Raw genomic sequence first — 15248 nt, forward strand, 5'->3', positions numbered from 1 at the left:
TTTCAGTGATGCTGTAACACAATTAATATTACATTAGCTACAGCTGTAATAATCTACCATCAATGACATTGTTCATTTTAAATGTTCCAACAGTACCTTTTCCACAATGGTCTTCACTAATACAAACCTATTATTGAGAGAAATTGAAAAATAACAAGAGATTTATTAGCATCAGAGCTTAAAGAGTCTGGGCATTTTGCCACCCAGGAACTGGATCCAAATAGAACTGGCTAATGGAGCCCAATTTTCAATGTGTCACCCACCCACTCATCACCCCAACCTTCACACCTTTACATTTACTGCACATCCACCTCACTTTTACTCCCTGCCTTGTAGTTCATGTTGTTGACATAAATTTAAAGGTGTGACATCGTTCAATATGAACATAATTTCCTGGATACAGGGCTGTTACAGTAATATACCTTGTACACCTCAGGATGCAGCGTATAAGAGGATAAGGTGCCTAATCAAGAGCTGACATCTAAACTTGTCATTACTCCAATCAAACATAGCAACTCATAATCGCTAAAGAACCACGTCACCAAGATTAGGGACATGAAAAGATAATTACTGTGACTATTGTGAGGTAATTTTCTCTTTAAACTTTAAGGTTAACATGGTCCTCTAAGCACTGAAAAGCGTTTGTGACCTTGGTGACATGAATCCCATCTTAGATCAAGTGCAAAGAAAAATCCAGCTTTATATGTCAGAGGCATAAAACAGCAGCTACTTGCTTTTGACAGCCTGTTTAGTTACGTATTCATAAAGACAGAGATACTGGCAATGAGTATAATGCATTTTGTATTAGACTTTGGATTAAATGTGTAACAAAGAGCTCTTATCCAGCACACCATTTCTCTGCTGAATGTAATTTAAATAATGACCCTGAGTTATTGACAATAAGGCTCAAGAGAGGGATTACATCACCTGTCAGACAAAGTCAAGGTTTATCAAGAGAGAAACACTTGATGTACCCGAATGCCCCAGGAACTCAATTCAAAGAAGAAAAAAAATGACTATGAGATGATGGAGCTTTCTTCTCTGAGAACTCCATCAGCTCTTAAAAATGACCTTGTCAGAGTAAAGTGATCTCGCCTCATGGTGTATGTCCTCTGTGCGTGTTTACTCCAGATCATCAGTCCTCCTCCAGGCTCCTTTTAGCATTTCAGACAGCAGTTCTCATTCTTAGACCTTGTTCTTTTTGTTTTTCCTTCTGAATGAATTGTTCCTCTGTGGCAGGACAAAGCATTTAACACAAACCCTTTGTCTCTGACTACTTATTTTTCAATGTACAAGATTGCCCAAGTTACAACAAAACACATCTCTCACTTAGATCTAGTAGTGTCCAGCCATGCAGATGGATTTGGTTTATTTGCTGAGCTTCTGACACACATGCAGTGAACATTGATTACGATTAGTTTACACTTGGGACCCTGATGCTAATGAACCAGTTCTGGTCTGCCAGCCTGCCAGAGGGGCATTGCAGTAATTGATACGAGAGATAACCATGACCTAAACCTTGTGAGGTAGAGCCTTGTGACATAATGTGTAAGGTATTATGCCGTATTGTGCACGACTGGTCAGAGAAGGATAACTGCTCATCCAACATTCTGGGTTAATTGGCTGGGATGATGAGCAGTTCAGTCTTAAATATTACTCTTTGTCTTGTCCACTCACCCCAGCAGTAAACTGGGAAAGAAAAAACAAAGCTATGTTCTGGTTAGATACCGCTTCAAGTGACAAATACTCAGTTTTGGTCAACTTTGTCTTTAATCCAGTCCAAAATGCTGGAGCAGTCACACAGTACGCGCCTGCACCAAGAAACCACATTTTCACTTTCAAAGCACGAACACACACATTCACAGATCTGTTGTTCTCGCACACAGTAAGTGTGTCATATCTCACTTCTTCAGGTGTGCGTACACTCCTGTATGCTCACACACACATGCTGAGAGGCTAATGGGTGTGGAGTGTGGCCTTAACTGGACTCTGATGGTTGTTTTTCACACAGTAATTGAGCTTCATTCACCTTCATCCACATCATGGTGGTCACACTACCTGGTGAACGTGTTTTTGAAATAAAGGAGGAGAAATGAGGGAAGGAAAAACAAGATACAAGAGTTGACGTGAGAGACCGTCAGAAACACTCAGTGAGATGAAATTGAGTCTAAAACAGGTAAAAAGACAGAATATCATCTCCTTTTTTTCATTACAGTCTACGATGGCTTTAAAATAGCAGCTGTCATCCCCACTTTTGTTATTCAGCCGCTGCTGAATCTGATATTATCCTGTGATCGGGTAGACTTTCAGATAGGCTTCCTGCTGATAGCATCTCCTTCTATAAAATCGCTGTCTGAGGAATAATTACAGGTGTGCGAATAAGTGATGCTCTTCCTCGCAAGGGGAACGAGAGGAGACCACAGATGTGCTGAGCGGTGACTCAAAACCTGTCAGCTGCTGTCAGACGTCCAGAGACTTGTTTTTCCTCTCACTGAATCATCACTGTCATGTTTACACTCTCCCCCTCATGGCCTCTCTTTGTTACTGTAACTGTTTTCAGGATTTGATGTATGGATACTCAATACTGGCTATTTTTGGCTGTTTTGAAAAGTGTACATTTTTGCATGGCTTTATCCTCCAGACATATTTCCAACAATCTTTTGATTTCTCTTGCCGTGCAAAGCTGTATGAATAATAGTCAGGAGGTTAAAGTGGATGAGAGACAGGCCATGTGTGATTCATAATAGACAGATGATTATTGGTAGATCTTGACCCCTCAGTGCAACCATTAAAGAAAAATATACTTCCTCCTTTTTTTTGTTTTTTCTATGTGAGCAAAACACAATACAGAACTGCATTAATCTTTGAGATAAGGTTCATCATTTGGAAATGCATCTCTTTCTCTGCAGCTACTCTTTTTCATCTCTAATTCTTACTATTCTATAAAGTTGTAGTAACAAAGGGTCCCCTGGGAACAATTAAAATGTAATCTGAAAACCCTGTTTAATTATCTGCTTTACCAACCTTGACTAGATGTCATGTTTCTGAACAACTAAACTGGTACAACTAATGTTTTTGTGGAAATGTAATCGCTGGCTGAATCATGTTTAGAGTCAACATGGGGCACTAAATTTGTCAACAGAAGCCTAGCAACAGTAGGTGGTGACTGCGGTGGATAATGTCGACGACTGTCACACCAGAGATCAGGGTTCATACTCACAGTCCACTAACATCCACTCGTTAGGTTTGGGGGCTAGGGAAAGATGTTGTTGAATGTAAATATATATGTTGTGTCTGAGGCCACTGTGAACGTTTTCTGAATGAAACAGTTAGATAAGTACAATACCCACAACAGTGGGTATTTATCAGATATTATGGAGGATAATAAATACCTATGTAAGCATGTTTTATCTATGTTAATTATGAACATATTTGCAACTTGACAATTAACATTTCCTCATGAAAGCAAGAGTGAGTTATAATATGTTACCAATACATCCCACCCCCTTTTGGCCCTCTCATACACCACCAAAACATACGTACATGCAACGACTGACATCTGCCGACTTTTCTCGCAAACTTGTGGCTATCATCTCTGCTTCCATGGTGCATGTCTTTCCCGGCTGGTGAAGACTGCGGTCCTATGCAGAGGACAGGCAGGTTTAGTTAGTGACAGACAGGTACGCCAGCCAATCATTTGATTTGTTCCGAATTAAATGATTGGTGGTGTTTATTCCAGTATTGATAGAAACATGCTGTGATTGCAAATACGTTTCCTACAAAATGCAGTTTAGTTTTTCTGTATGAAGCCTAAATGTATTTCAGGGTTGGCTTTACGCATAAATAGATGAACCTTTTAGGTGAACATGTCTGGTAAACGCAAAAGATATTTTCCCAGCAAAACTTGACAATGAACTAAAGAGTTGTGATTCTCTTTAAGAGCTGGAGTCATTGAGGAAAAGTTGGGTTTGGATTAATTCCATCCACTACTAACCACTGACAGATCATTGGCTACTGTGCATTTCTCCTCTCAGTGGGCATTGTGTGTATATCAACTTGCAACACATGAAACACATCAATGCAGACAATTAAAAGGTTGAATACTGCATAAATCAATACAATTTAAGCTGCAGAAATTAGTTGGCGATGTCATTTAGATTTTTTTCCCCCTCTTTCATCTGTGCATTTCATTTCTCAGATGTTTCCTCCTTTTCTTAGTCTGTTAAGTACCAACATCTCACTACCTGCTGCAGATCCAACTTTTTACAGTCCAGGATTACACATTACATTGTATATATATATACTGTATATATGCACCAAGGCATGTGATATTTGTAGATGGATGTTTTGTGTTGGTTCAGGCTCTGCTTTCAGTGGGTGGTTTTGCTTACAGCAGCTAAGTGATGGATTTGTTCATGTCTGTGCTGTGGAAGGTCATTCACAGTGCACTTGCACACAATTAAATGAGCAATGGGATTTTAAAGGAAGGCACATATGGTGAGGAATTAGCATTTGTGGGAAGATCCGCATTTAAAAAGCATGATATGGTATAAATGAAGTACTGATTAAAGCCCACATCACCCACTAAGCATGAATATTTTACTGAAAGGCCAAGGGACAAGTTGAAACATGCAGCTTTTGTATCCTGCCCTTTATCCTTCTTTCGGGCTGTCCCCTAAAGGCCAATTCATGCTTCTGCGTTGAAGCTACAACAGTAGCCTACGCGTAGACGTGTACCATACGCAGAGCCCTACGCCATAACCTGACGTGCACATCCCCCAAAATGTATCTACGCATCACATTTCCTGCAGATTCTTTGCCATTTTCGTTACACTTCTTCATCTATCAGCTCCAACTCCAACATGATCCACTCAGTAACCGTCGCTATAGTTCTGAAGTTAACAGAGACCACAGACATTTTGTTAATAAGGGGACCAGAAACTGGAAGACACTTAACACCAGCTTAAAAACTCTACTGCCATTTGTTTTTCAGCGGTGTAATTGCAGCACTACTCACATTCACCTACATACAACTATGACTGCTTGGCCCCGTGCTTAGGCTGTGAGCATACCTCTGGCTTAGCTTTGATGCAGAAGCATGAATTTGGCTCAATGCCCTCCTGGATAAGACAGATGTCCAGGATCATATCCAAAGTAAGCTGAGTAATATCTTCCCTCATTCCCTCAGACTCACATTCAGCTCAGGCATTTGTCCTTCCTTTTCAAGGGTAGCTGTCCACCGTGGGTTTGTCTGTAATTCACAAATCAACACTTTCTCTTTCCTCTGCACTCACAGGAAGTTCTGTAAGTCCTGCTGGGTGTATTGTTTCCCCTGATTACTTGGCACATCCTCTCAATCCTCGTTAAGCATGCAGATTACTGCATCGATCCTCATAATCGATAAGGTTGCTAGTCATGAAACCTGCATTGCAGCAACTGCCTCAGGCTGAGTGTTTATTTATGAGTATGTGTGTGTGTCAGGCTCTGTGAGTGGATGAAATGATCTGCCTGTCCGAGATGCAAATCCAGTATCTGATAAGAGGAGAAAAATAATCACTTTCAGAGAGGCAGATAAAGAAAGACGGAGAGAGACTGTTGAAGGCTTTATATTGCACCGGCAGCTCCAGCAGAAAACCTAGATAAGGGAGGAGAGAGCAAGCAAGACTTTTTATAGTAGCGTGTTATGTGTGATTCAACAGAGCATTAAAGAGACCCACGAGAGCTGGGGAGTGGCTGGTGGATTTACCAGTGTGAAGCATTGGAAAATATATTGTTACATTTCTTGGTCCCTCAGGGAAGTAATATCAAAAAGGCTTTTATAAAACTGGCACACTTTTTTTTATTCCAAACCTAATGGTTGAGCTGATCATTTACAGCATTTATTACACTGTAACCTCTTTACTGTTTTATCCTAACTGGTTTATCTGCAATGAAGAATTTATCGTCAACATTTATCATTGATTGAAACTGACATCTTTACTTTTCATAAGGCTTATATATATATATATATATATATATATATATATATATATATATATATATAAAGTTTTAGTGATACACTGGACTGCTGTTTTTTCACATTGCATTTCTATTTTAGGGGTCATGTCTGCCATTTTTTAACCTGCTTAAAAAATTGATGAAGATGAGCAATGTCACCAGAGTTGCCTGAGATGTACTCAATCTTCTGATGCCAAAAGTCCACCAGATGACAATTTTGATGTCACTGGCAGACTTTTGCCAGGTCCCTGGCCATGTGCTAGAACATTTACTTTGAGTGCTTTGCTAACGTTGTTTTATGAATATAAATAAACCCAAATAGATTTTTTTCTGACAACCATAGACTGATGTATGGGATTTTTGAAGCCTAATATATTCAGAAAAATTGTTCAAGACAAAATCTGCGGACATTGGAGAAAAAAAAACTGTTAAGAAAAGCCTGCATTCCTCTGCATTATTCCCCACTGATTACCATTCTTAACGGCTGGCTAATTGCTATTATTGCATTATTATTCCTTTGTACTTAAAATGCAGCCATGCTTCTGTGGCCTTCTGTTGTCTGACTGCTTGTTTGCATACCTGACCTCCTATTATAAAGTCACACAGTGATTTGATGCTGTTGTGAAAGTGAGGACACCCCCCTGCTGTGTTGTGCACGTGTGAAAGACAAACTCTGGGTAAAATCTATAGCTAATCTCTGGATTTTATCCACAGGTCATGTCTGAAAACAGCCTACGTAAGTAACAGCTAGTTTGCATATGGCTGTTTAACTGTTCACTTTGTCTTCAGTATGCTTGAATGACAAATCGGCATCTTTTTCACATCACTGTGATGAAATCTCATCCTACCTGCCTGTACAGATCGCTGAGGATTCATCATTATTGTCAGCCAGCAGATGCAGATGCATTCAACCATATGGGAACCACACAGTGGGGCTATAAAAACTGAAGACCTCGAAGTAACTAGGTCGAGCGTGTAGGAAAAACAAACCCCTTCTGACAGTGATCAACTTCAATTCTTCAACACTTAGGATACACAGTATTAAGGTCATTTCTCTTCATTCTGCGATGATCTCTCAGTGATGATTCACATGCTGAGACAAGTGTCTGGGTGGTGTGGAATATCTTCATGGTAATATATTGCATTCTAAGATGTGAAATTGCACCTTCAGATTGTGTTTAATTTTTCACTTCAGTTTGGATTGTACTTTTTCATCAATGGACTTTAGAAGAAGGAAATATATTTTATTGTACAAACTAGACTTAATGATATTTTATTACAATCATTATTTCTATGGCACCTTTTTGCAAATCCTCAAAAGTTTTTAAGAACAATTTGAGGCACAGCTAATATACATCATACATAAAAATATAGAGCTATACGACAGTCTGCCTTGGGTAAATCTTTACTCAACTCGATGCAGTCATCAATTATGCAATCTTTAAAACCTCTGGATAGTTTCTCCACCTCAAAGATGTGGAGAAAATGGGTGCAACATGCAACCTCACCTCTAGATGTCACTAAATTCTACACACTGAACCTTTAAATTGAATATATCTTGAATTCTCAATCATTGGAAAAGGAGGGGTTTTTTGTGGTTTAAGTGAGCTTGTGAATTCAGATCACTAGTGACGCAGGTGTTGGATGTCTGCCTGAAATTTTCATTTATAAGAATGTGAACTATGACAAACCTGACTATGACATCCCATAACCTTCCCAATATCTTTCCATTTCTCTATTTCCATAATGATGACATTTGAAACTGGTGTCAGGTGGGATGTAACCATATCCTTCCACTGTGTGTGTGTGTCTGTGTGTGTCTGTGTGTGTGTCTGTGTGTGTGTGTGTGTGTGTGTGTGTGTGTGTGTAGCATGAATTACTTTGTATGCACAGGTGAAATTGTGGACTGAGTAAAGTGCTGGTGTCTGTGAGGGAGCGAAACAGAAGAGGGAAGAGGATTGATTCGGAGCTTTAAATAAACGCATCCCCCTCTCCTCCAGCTGAGTCCTTCAGGCAGATATCAGCCCCACACGTCACTCAGCTGCTCCTGCTCACCACCACAGTCAGTGTGAGAGCAAGCACCTCTCTCCGTGTGTGCAGCTCAGGCAGTCGGTTTTTCCAACAGGAACAAGGGAAATGTTGGCCAAAGTAAATTATGGACGGCTCATTAACCATCCCCAAGTTTGTAGTTGGCTAGAGAGGCTGAATTAATGATATGTGCTGACAAATGGCAGTATCCCCTCCTCTAAGTGGCTCATTTGTCCTCTTAAAATTTCAAGTGGCTGTGAGAAATACTGCATGTGAATATTTCTCTTTTCAGTTGGAGAATGGTTGGCTCGGTCTCTTGGTCACTTTCTGCTTGTCAAGCCCTGTGAGCGGCAGTGTGTGAGCATGATTGTTTGACAGGTCAGTGTGTGAGAAAACATACATACACCACCTCTCTATATGACTCAGACACCTTCATGTGATCAAGGTGATGTGTTGCAAGTAGATTTCTATCCGGACTGCAAAAAGGGATTTGATTCAAGCAAAGTTTCATCATTTATAAAATTGTTCGATTGAGCCTTTCTAATAAAGTTCCCCAGTGGTGTAAGTTCTGCATCTGTAACCAGAAGGAGTGTGTTGGGAAATCATCCGTTGTAGATGTTATGAGCCAGAGTACGTTCAAAAACTGCTTAGTATGTGTGTGTGTGTGTGTGTGTGTGCAAATCATGTTTGGACAAACAAGCACTGACTAAAACAATGCTTGGTGTTAAACAGCCGACCTGACTGAGAGCGGGTTCAGATTCATGTTTGTCTGAGCTAATCAATCACTTGATTAATCGATCTTAATCCTGTCCCTTCAACTGTTTGTATTGGTCACTCGTAATGTAGGATGATTATTCATTGCTGTTTGCTCCATAAGGTGAAAACAACGTCATATTACATCATCAGTGAACACAATGTAATCAAACTAGGTCTTTGGTTATTGTTTTAAATGAGAGACTCCTAGTAGCTAAAGCTACATATTGGACATTTAAATCAAGCTTTGATTAATTGCATTCAGGAGTTTGACCATTAAAGAAGGAGCTGTTCTTAAAATCTACAGTATATGGTGTTTATATTGTGTCCCTCTCAGAGTGAACCGTGCCGACCCAGACATCTTTGAGAGCATTAAGATTTGTTTCATCACCAAAATGAGTCACGCAAAAACTTCAATGAAATGTTGACATGTATTGTCGAATTGACATCACCAACCCTGTAATAGTGTAGTAATTGATCAGAGCCATGAATCCTCTGTCTGTGTGTATTCAAAAAGTTATGTACACAGGAAGATGCTTTTTTATTTTACATTACTTTACTTACAAAAGCACACAGAGGGTGGGGGGTTAGAGGGTTTGTTTTGGGGAGTAGGTGAAGGGTAAGGGGTGGGAGAGAAATTGGTAAGACGGGGCGGTAGACAAGGGAAAGGGAGAAGTGGGTAAGGTAAGAAGAGGTAAAGGGTTCAAGTTTTCAGTAAAAACCGTGAGGCCTTCGACTCTTCTTCGTCTTCTTCTAATGCAGCTGCTTATTGTTCTTTGCTTTCTTGTTTGAAGATTTGTGTTCACTCTCCTCTGTCTCGTGCTCCACCTCACTGCTGCACTCTTCTCCGGTCTGAGTCAGCTCCACCAGCTTTCCTGGTCTCAACCGCATATATTATGAGCTCATCCTTGTGTTCAAGCTCTTTCAAAAAGTTCCCACTCCTCCTTCAGAGCAACGTTGGCCTCTTCCAGAGTCTCCGCCCTGCTCCAGCATTTATCAGCCTTTGCTGTCTCGTGGTGCAGGTATGCCCCCAGAGTTGCACACCTGGCCTCAGTGCTCTTGAGCTTCTGGTGTTTTGCAGCCAGCTAGGCCAGGGCATCAAGTCTGAGAGCCTTAGTCTCAGCTATGGCTTTAATAAGGTCATCTCTTATCTTCTGGAGCTGCACTGATCCACAAGCCTGAAGAATAAAAACATACATGGAATTCTTGAGTAAAACTCCACTCCCACCTTAACCAGGGTTCCTGCAGCTCCTTAAAAAGTCTTAAATTACACATACAGCTTCGATCTGACCTCTGATGGTAGCTTATATATTTCTTACATCATTAAGTGCCCCCGACTGGCTTGCGGTGAATCCAGCAGAGGATCCCCTGCGGTTGGTATCATACACATGTCTGAAAGCAGCTTGAAGGTTTGATATTTATCACCCAAAACTAAAAACATTTCAAACAGCCAGTGTGGAATTTTTTGTTGAACGTCAAATTTATGTTAAGGCAACTTACCTCTCACAAACCTCTCTCTTTGCGTCTCCTTACACTTGCACCGTACTTTATCGGTGAACCCCTTAATCCACCACAGCTGCTCAACTGTAATTACAGTTATTGTGATGTTGACTTTGTGTTTTGTGCACTTTCTCACGCTGCTAGCCTGTGCTCTGAGGATGGGATCATGGCTTTCAGGCTGCCCACCATGGCTGCAGTTCCCAGGGGGGTGTTTGGGGGAGCACAGACCTGGAGAGCAGATCCACGCTGTGAATAGACAAACTCTCTGCCCTCCTTCAGCTCTCTCTCTCTCTCTCTCTCTCTCACAAACACACACACACACACACTGGTGGGCCCATCAGAGAAGTGGTGCAGAGGCTGAACTGAATCCAGAGATGGCTGAAACACTGAGGAGGAGAAAAGGAAAAACTAGTTACAAGCTTGCATGCCTGTTTAAAAGCACAAGCCTCTTGTCTCTTCCTGTATATCTGCACTATGTTTGCTTGTTGTCTGGTCTTTTCCACAGCTGAATAGATGATCTGTTGCAGCCAGCGGATCTGTTGGTGCTGGGGACTCTGCGTGTCCGTCCTCTGACTCAGAGATTATCATTTAGTTGCTCTGCAACTCTGCCATTACTCCCCTGCAGCCTCCTTTACAGCAGCACTGCAAAACATTTGCCCTCTCCTCTCCTTTGAAAAACTGTTGATTCCTTATTTTTCCATCCTCCTCTCTTCCTCTATGGTTATTGCTGACTAAGAAAAATAGGGAGTTTTTCCACCAAAGTGATGTTTTCTTTTAAGTCTCTTCGGTAGTGGAAAGCACATTTTAACGTTAGTTAAAAAAACAAAACAACAGAAAAGCAGCAGCAATATAAATGCCTCACAGAACAACTGCACCTGCCTCCTAACAACAGCAACAGTTGTTTTGTTAAACTAATTTTGCAATCATCCCCCTCTCTCTAGTGTCTCTCACATTCAATGTTGGCAACATTTTAACTGGCAGTCTGTGTCCTCAGTGCTCGGAGACTTGGCTGCAGTAAAGTACATTAACAAACAAACACCCGTCTGTTCAGCGGAACTAAGCTTATTGTGTTGTCAAATGACAATTCATTTGTTCACCCACCCATCTATCGACTGAACGACACCGTGATCCACTATCATGCTGCTTATGCAGGCAGCAGCTGTCGTGGTCGGGTGAGACGTCAGAGCAGACTGCTCGTCTCACATACTGATGTTCTATGAAGTTGATGAACTCCTCTCTTGATCAGAGAGTATGATACAGTCATCGTGGGATCTTTTAGCTTCTGTTTTTTTAAACTCACCTTAAAGAGCTCATGATTGTATGTGAATGTTGGCTAGAGGATCAGTTGTTAAAATGAGAACTCTGCCCCTGGTGTCGCTCAACTATAATTGAATCTAAGTCTTGCAGCTGATTGCTGTTGGTGGTGATCACTTCTTGCGTTTTTGTGTGAGTCTGTGTGGAAAAAAATAACAACCCAATAACATCATCATAAAACAACATTTGATTCATAGGATAAGTGACATCCTAGAGAAGTCAAAGAAATCCAAAAATGACGCCATGCATATAGTTCAAAAGTATATTTTTGTAGCTTCATCCTATAGCACCTACAGCTTATAATAGATCAAATGATGTATGGCCATATGGTAAGAATTATGTCATCATTAGCTTTTGCAAACAATAACAGGGGACAGGATGGTATAAAACGAGTAGCGATGACTGTGGCTTTATCATACAATAGTATTGTGGACCTGATTAATGCTCTAGTGGCTGAATGGGAGCAAATATTGCAGCAGAATATTGTCCAATGTGATGCTCACATTTTTGATGTGTGAGTGTTTACATACAGTACTTTGTTGTGTAGTTATTCCCTCAAAATGAGAAACTTTTCGCTTCTGTCATGGCTGACTCTCTTTTCTCCTCCGACAGGCATCTGGATCAAACCCAGCCGAATGTCCAGGATGAGGGAGAAGCGGGCTGACTTTGTGGCAGGTTGCCTGGGAGGAAGGGTCATCGCAGCTGGTGGTCTAGGTCAGCACCTCCATTCTTTTACCTGTCTTTTTTCTGTGCATTCTTTTCTCTCAATAAATTACAATGCTGTGCTTTGACTGAAGAGGGAAGAAAGGTGAGGCAGAACCACAACCCGGGTCATAGTAGTGAATGACGTCCATTGTTGCTGCACCTTTTTTCTGTTAATCAATGCTACATACCTCACAAAGGCCTTAGCCCAGTGTAGCAAAGCATTTATCTGTGTGTAGAAAACAAATGAGTCAAACACAACAATGTGTCTGATAGTATGTGACTGCAGTGTGTGATGCGGAGGTACATCTAAAAGTATATCTCTTATTGGCTTCATTTTATATTTGTATTTCTGTTCCTTTATGTTTCTCTACTACAGTTGTACAATAACCAATTTTTCCCTCAAACTATAATACATGTATATCTGCGTTGCCCTTTATCGGCTTAAAAAATGATGATGATGGCCTTAGCTCAACGACACTGTCATAAGAAAAGAAATGTCAATCATCAATTAGTACTATGTATTTGAACCTTTTCTTAAATGAAACTCATACACCAACACTTCAGGTGACATCAGACATTTCTCACAAACCCCTGTGACCCGCGACACCTGACGAATGGTCTTTGGGAGATGAGTCAGCAGTGACAATAAGAGACAAAGCTGTCAATCAACCTGTTGTATTTTTTTGTTATCTACTTTTATAGATGTGAACATTGCAAAAAAAAATATATATATATACATATCAGGAGCGAAGCAGATCTGATTCATGCAAATATTTAAGGAACGTTCAAATATTTTTCACATTTCTCATAACATAAGAATTGTTTCATCCATGTTAAGCAGTGCTGTACTGCTAAAAAATAAAGGTGGGTAAACCATAATTTTCTGGCAGCTCTCTCACGCTGTTATTAAAAAAGTGGATGAACTTCAGGCACCCAACAACTGAAATCGTATCATATAGACCAACTTTTATTTTCTATCAAGCTCTAGTTGCTAGTTGCTTCACAAATTCTGCTTATAAAACATATTAACAGACAACAATAAAATCCAGATTCTACATTAATGCATGTGTAATACAGTCTATGGTAATAACACATAACAACATACACAGGGTGCATTCATTGTAAAAATGGCCGAATAAATGTCCAGCCAGCATCATTGGAAATTAAGTTTAAAATGTAGCTGTTAGAATATGATTTAGATAGCTAGCCTAGATACACGTCTTACAGATGTATCCTGTTTGAGTTCATCAAACTTCACAAAGGCATGTTTTTAATCTTACTTACTGATAAACAAGCAACCACCATTTACCATTTGCAACTGAACTGTCATATAATGCTCAGTAAACAATGGTGTTGAATTTGACTCAAAGTTTAAAAAATTGGACAATAACAAGTGAGTAAACAACATTAAAAATGTGTGTAAATGCTATTTTGCATTTAAAAAGGTACTTAAACAGGGTTTGTTTGCATTTCCCCTGACTACAGCCCTGATCTAAAGCCTTCAGGAAACATTATTTTAAGCGGTTCTGTCTAAAAAAAAATGCAGTTTCTCAATTGGACCTTTTTTTAAATAGCATATTTTGGCGAATGCACACCCAGTCTGCTGTGTAAGATAACATTCAACAGTTTGCACAGCAGATGAATATCTACCGGCTGTAAAAGCGCTCGCAGATTAACTGGGTAGCAGCAGCACCCTTCAGCTACCGCCATTGGTCACCTGACCCTTGCTTCACAGGATGTAGTTTTATGTCAACAGTCTATTTCTTGCCTTGAAACCTCCTGCTCCCGGTTTACTCCCATGTCTCCACCTCCAAATTCTCAATGTGAAATTTCTATTTATGTGTGACTTCACAACCTTGTCCCCAAAGTCAGATGAGGCATTATGCAAATGTTTTCACAGGCGGAGTAATCCTAATGAAAAATAAATTGATCCTCATATGTGAAATGGAATGTCCCTTTAAAGCAAAGATAGAAAATGTAAAATAACCAATTTCTCCTTGCAGAGCTGGAGGTCCCACTGTTCCAGATGTACGCATGTTCAAATCCCACAACCACCGTTTTAGAATATGCACATACCACCACTGTTAGATACCAAACTTTACCAAGGCTGCCAACATTATAAATATGTACATATATATATATGTTCTTGTCCTCTAAAATAATTTCATGGATATTTATTTATTGATTATTGATTAATTATTATTTATCAATATAAACATTTATAAAGTTAAAACATCTGTAAGCCTACATAATAAACATAAATCTTAAAACAGTTGCTCTGCCTCTTCAGGGGTCACACAATGCACTGTCAAGAATGAGAGAAAAAAATACATATTCAGTTCCTTTGAAAAGTGCAATAGAGTTTCAGTTTAAATGTATGTACTGTATCAATAACCCTTTAGAATTGTGCTGGCATAGACAGGGAGAGACAGAGGAATACAACAACCTCTGGTGTCTCGTTTAAAACAGCAACACATCATTTATTATGCAGCATGTCTTGACATACAAAATGTAAACACACACATTAAGGCACTGTATTAACAAAGCTAACTTAGAAAACTGGAGCCTTAGTCCTAAACTATAAATGATAATAAAGTAATTTGTTAAATTAAACTATATTCATTTTCATTCAGAGCTTACCATTAGTTATACTGCCATTTCTACATGTTTTGAACCTTGCACATGCGTACATCTTGAACGGGGGATGGGCAGGGGCTCTGCCACTCTGCAGGTCGATGCATCATGTTGCCCAAGTAAATCAAAATCATGTCTCTACTAAGTATTGGAAATGTAAATATTTCCTCATGCTGAACACATGTCTGAACTGGAAGTAATGGCAGTCTTCACTCACAGCAAATCAACAGCACTGCCCTGATTTATCGAAAACATCGACACACACACACACACACACACACACACATAGACAAATTAACTTTCAATTTTCTCCTCGA

General features: G+C 40.0%; 1 protein-coding gene across 4 annotated transcripts in view; it reads left to right on the forward strand.

The window, feature by feature from the left end:
- klhdc8b (kelch domain containing 8B) overlaps positions 1 to 15248 on the forward strand; it is a 147058-nt gene that overhangs the window by 114764 nt on the left and 17046 nt on the right. For all 4 annotated transcript variants that reach the window (XR_011243257.1, XM_069527160.1, XM_020088991.2 and 1 more), the window contains exon 5: positions 12205 to 12306. Coding sequence is in view for 3 of the 4 variants with exons in the window: in XM_069527160.1 (XP_069383261.1) it covers positions 12205 to 12306 (102 nt within the window). In the remaining variant the exon portion in view is untranslated. The remainder of the gene's footprint in view (positions 1 to 12204; positions 12307 to 15248) is intronic.

The sequence above is a fragment of the Paralichthys olivaceus genome, chromosome 6 (genome assembly GCF_024713975.1).
Source record: "Paralichthys olivaceus isolate ysfri-2021 chromosome 6, ASM2471397v2, whole genome shotgun sequence".
NCBI lineage: Eukaryota > Metazoa > Chordata > Actinopteri > Pleuronectiformes > Paralichthyidae > Paralichthys > Paralichthys olivaceus.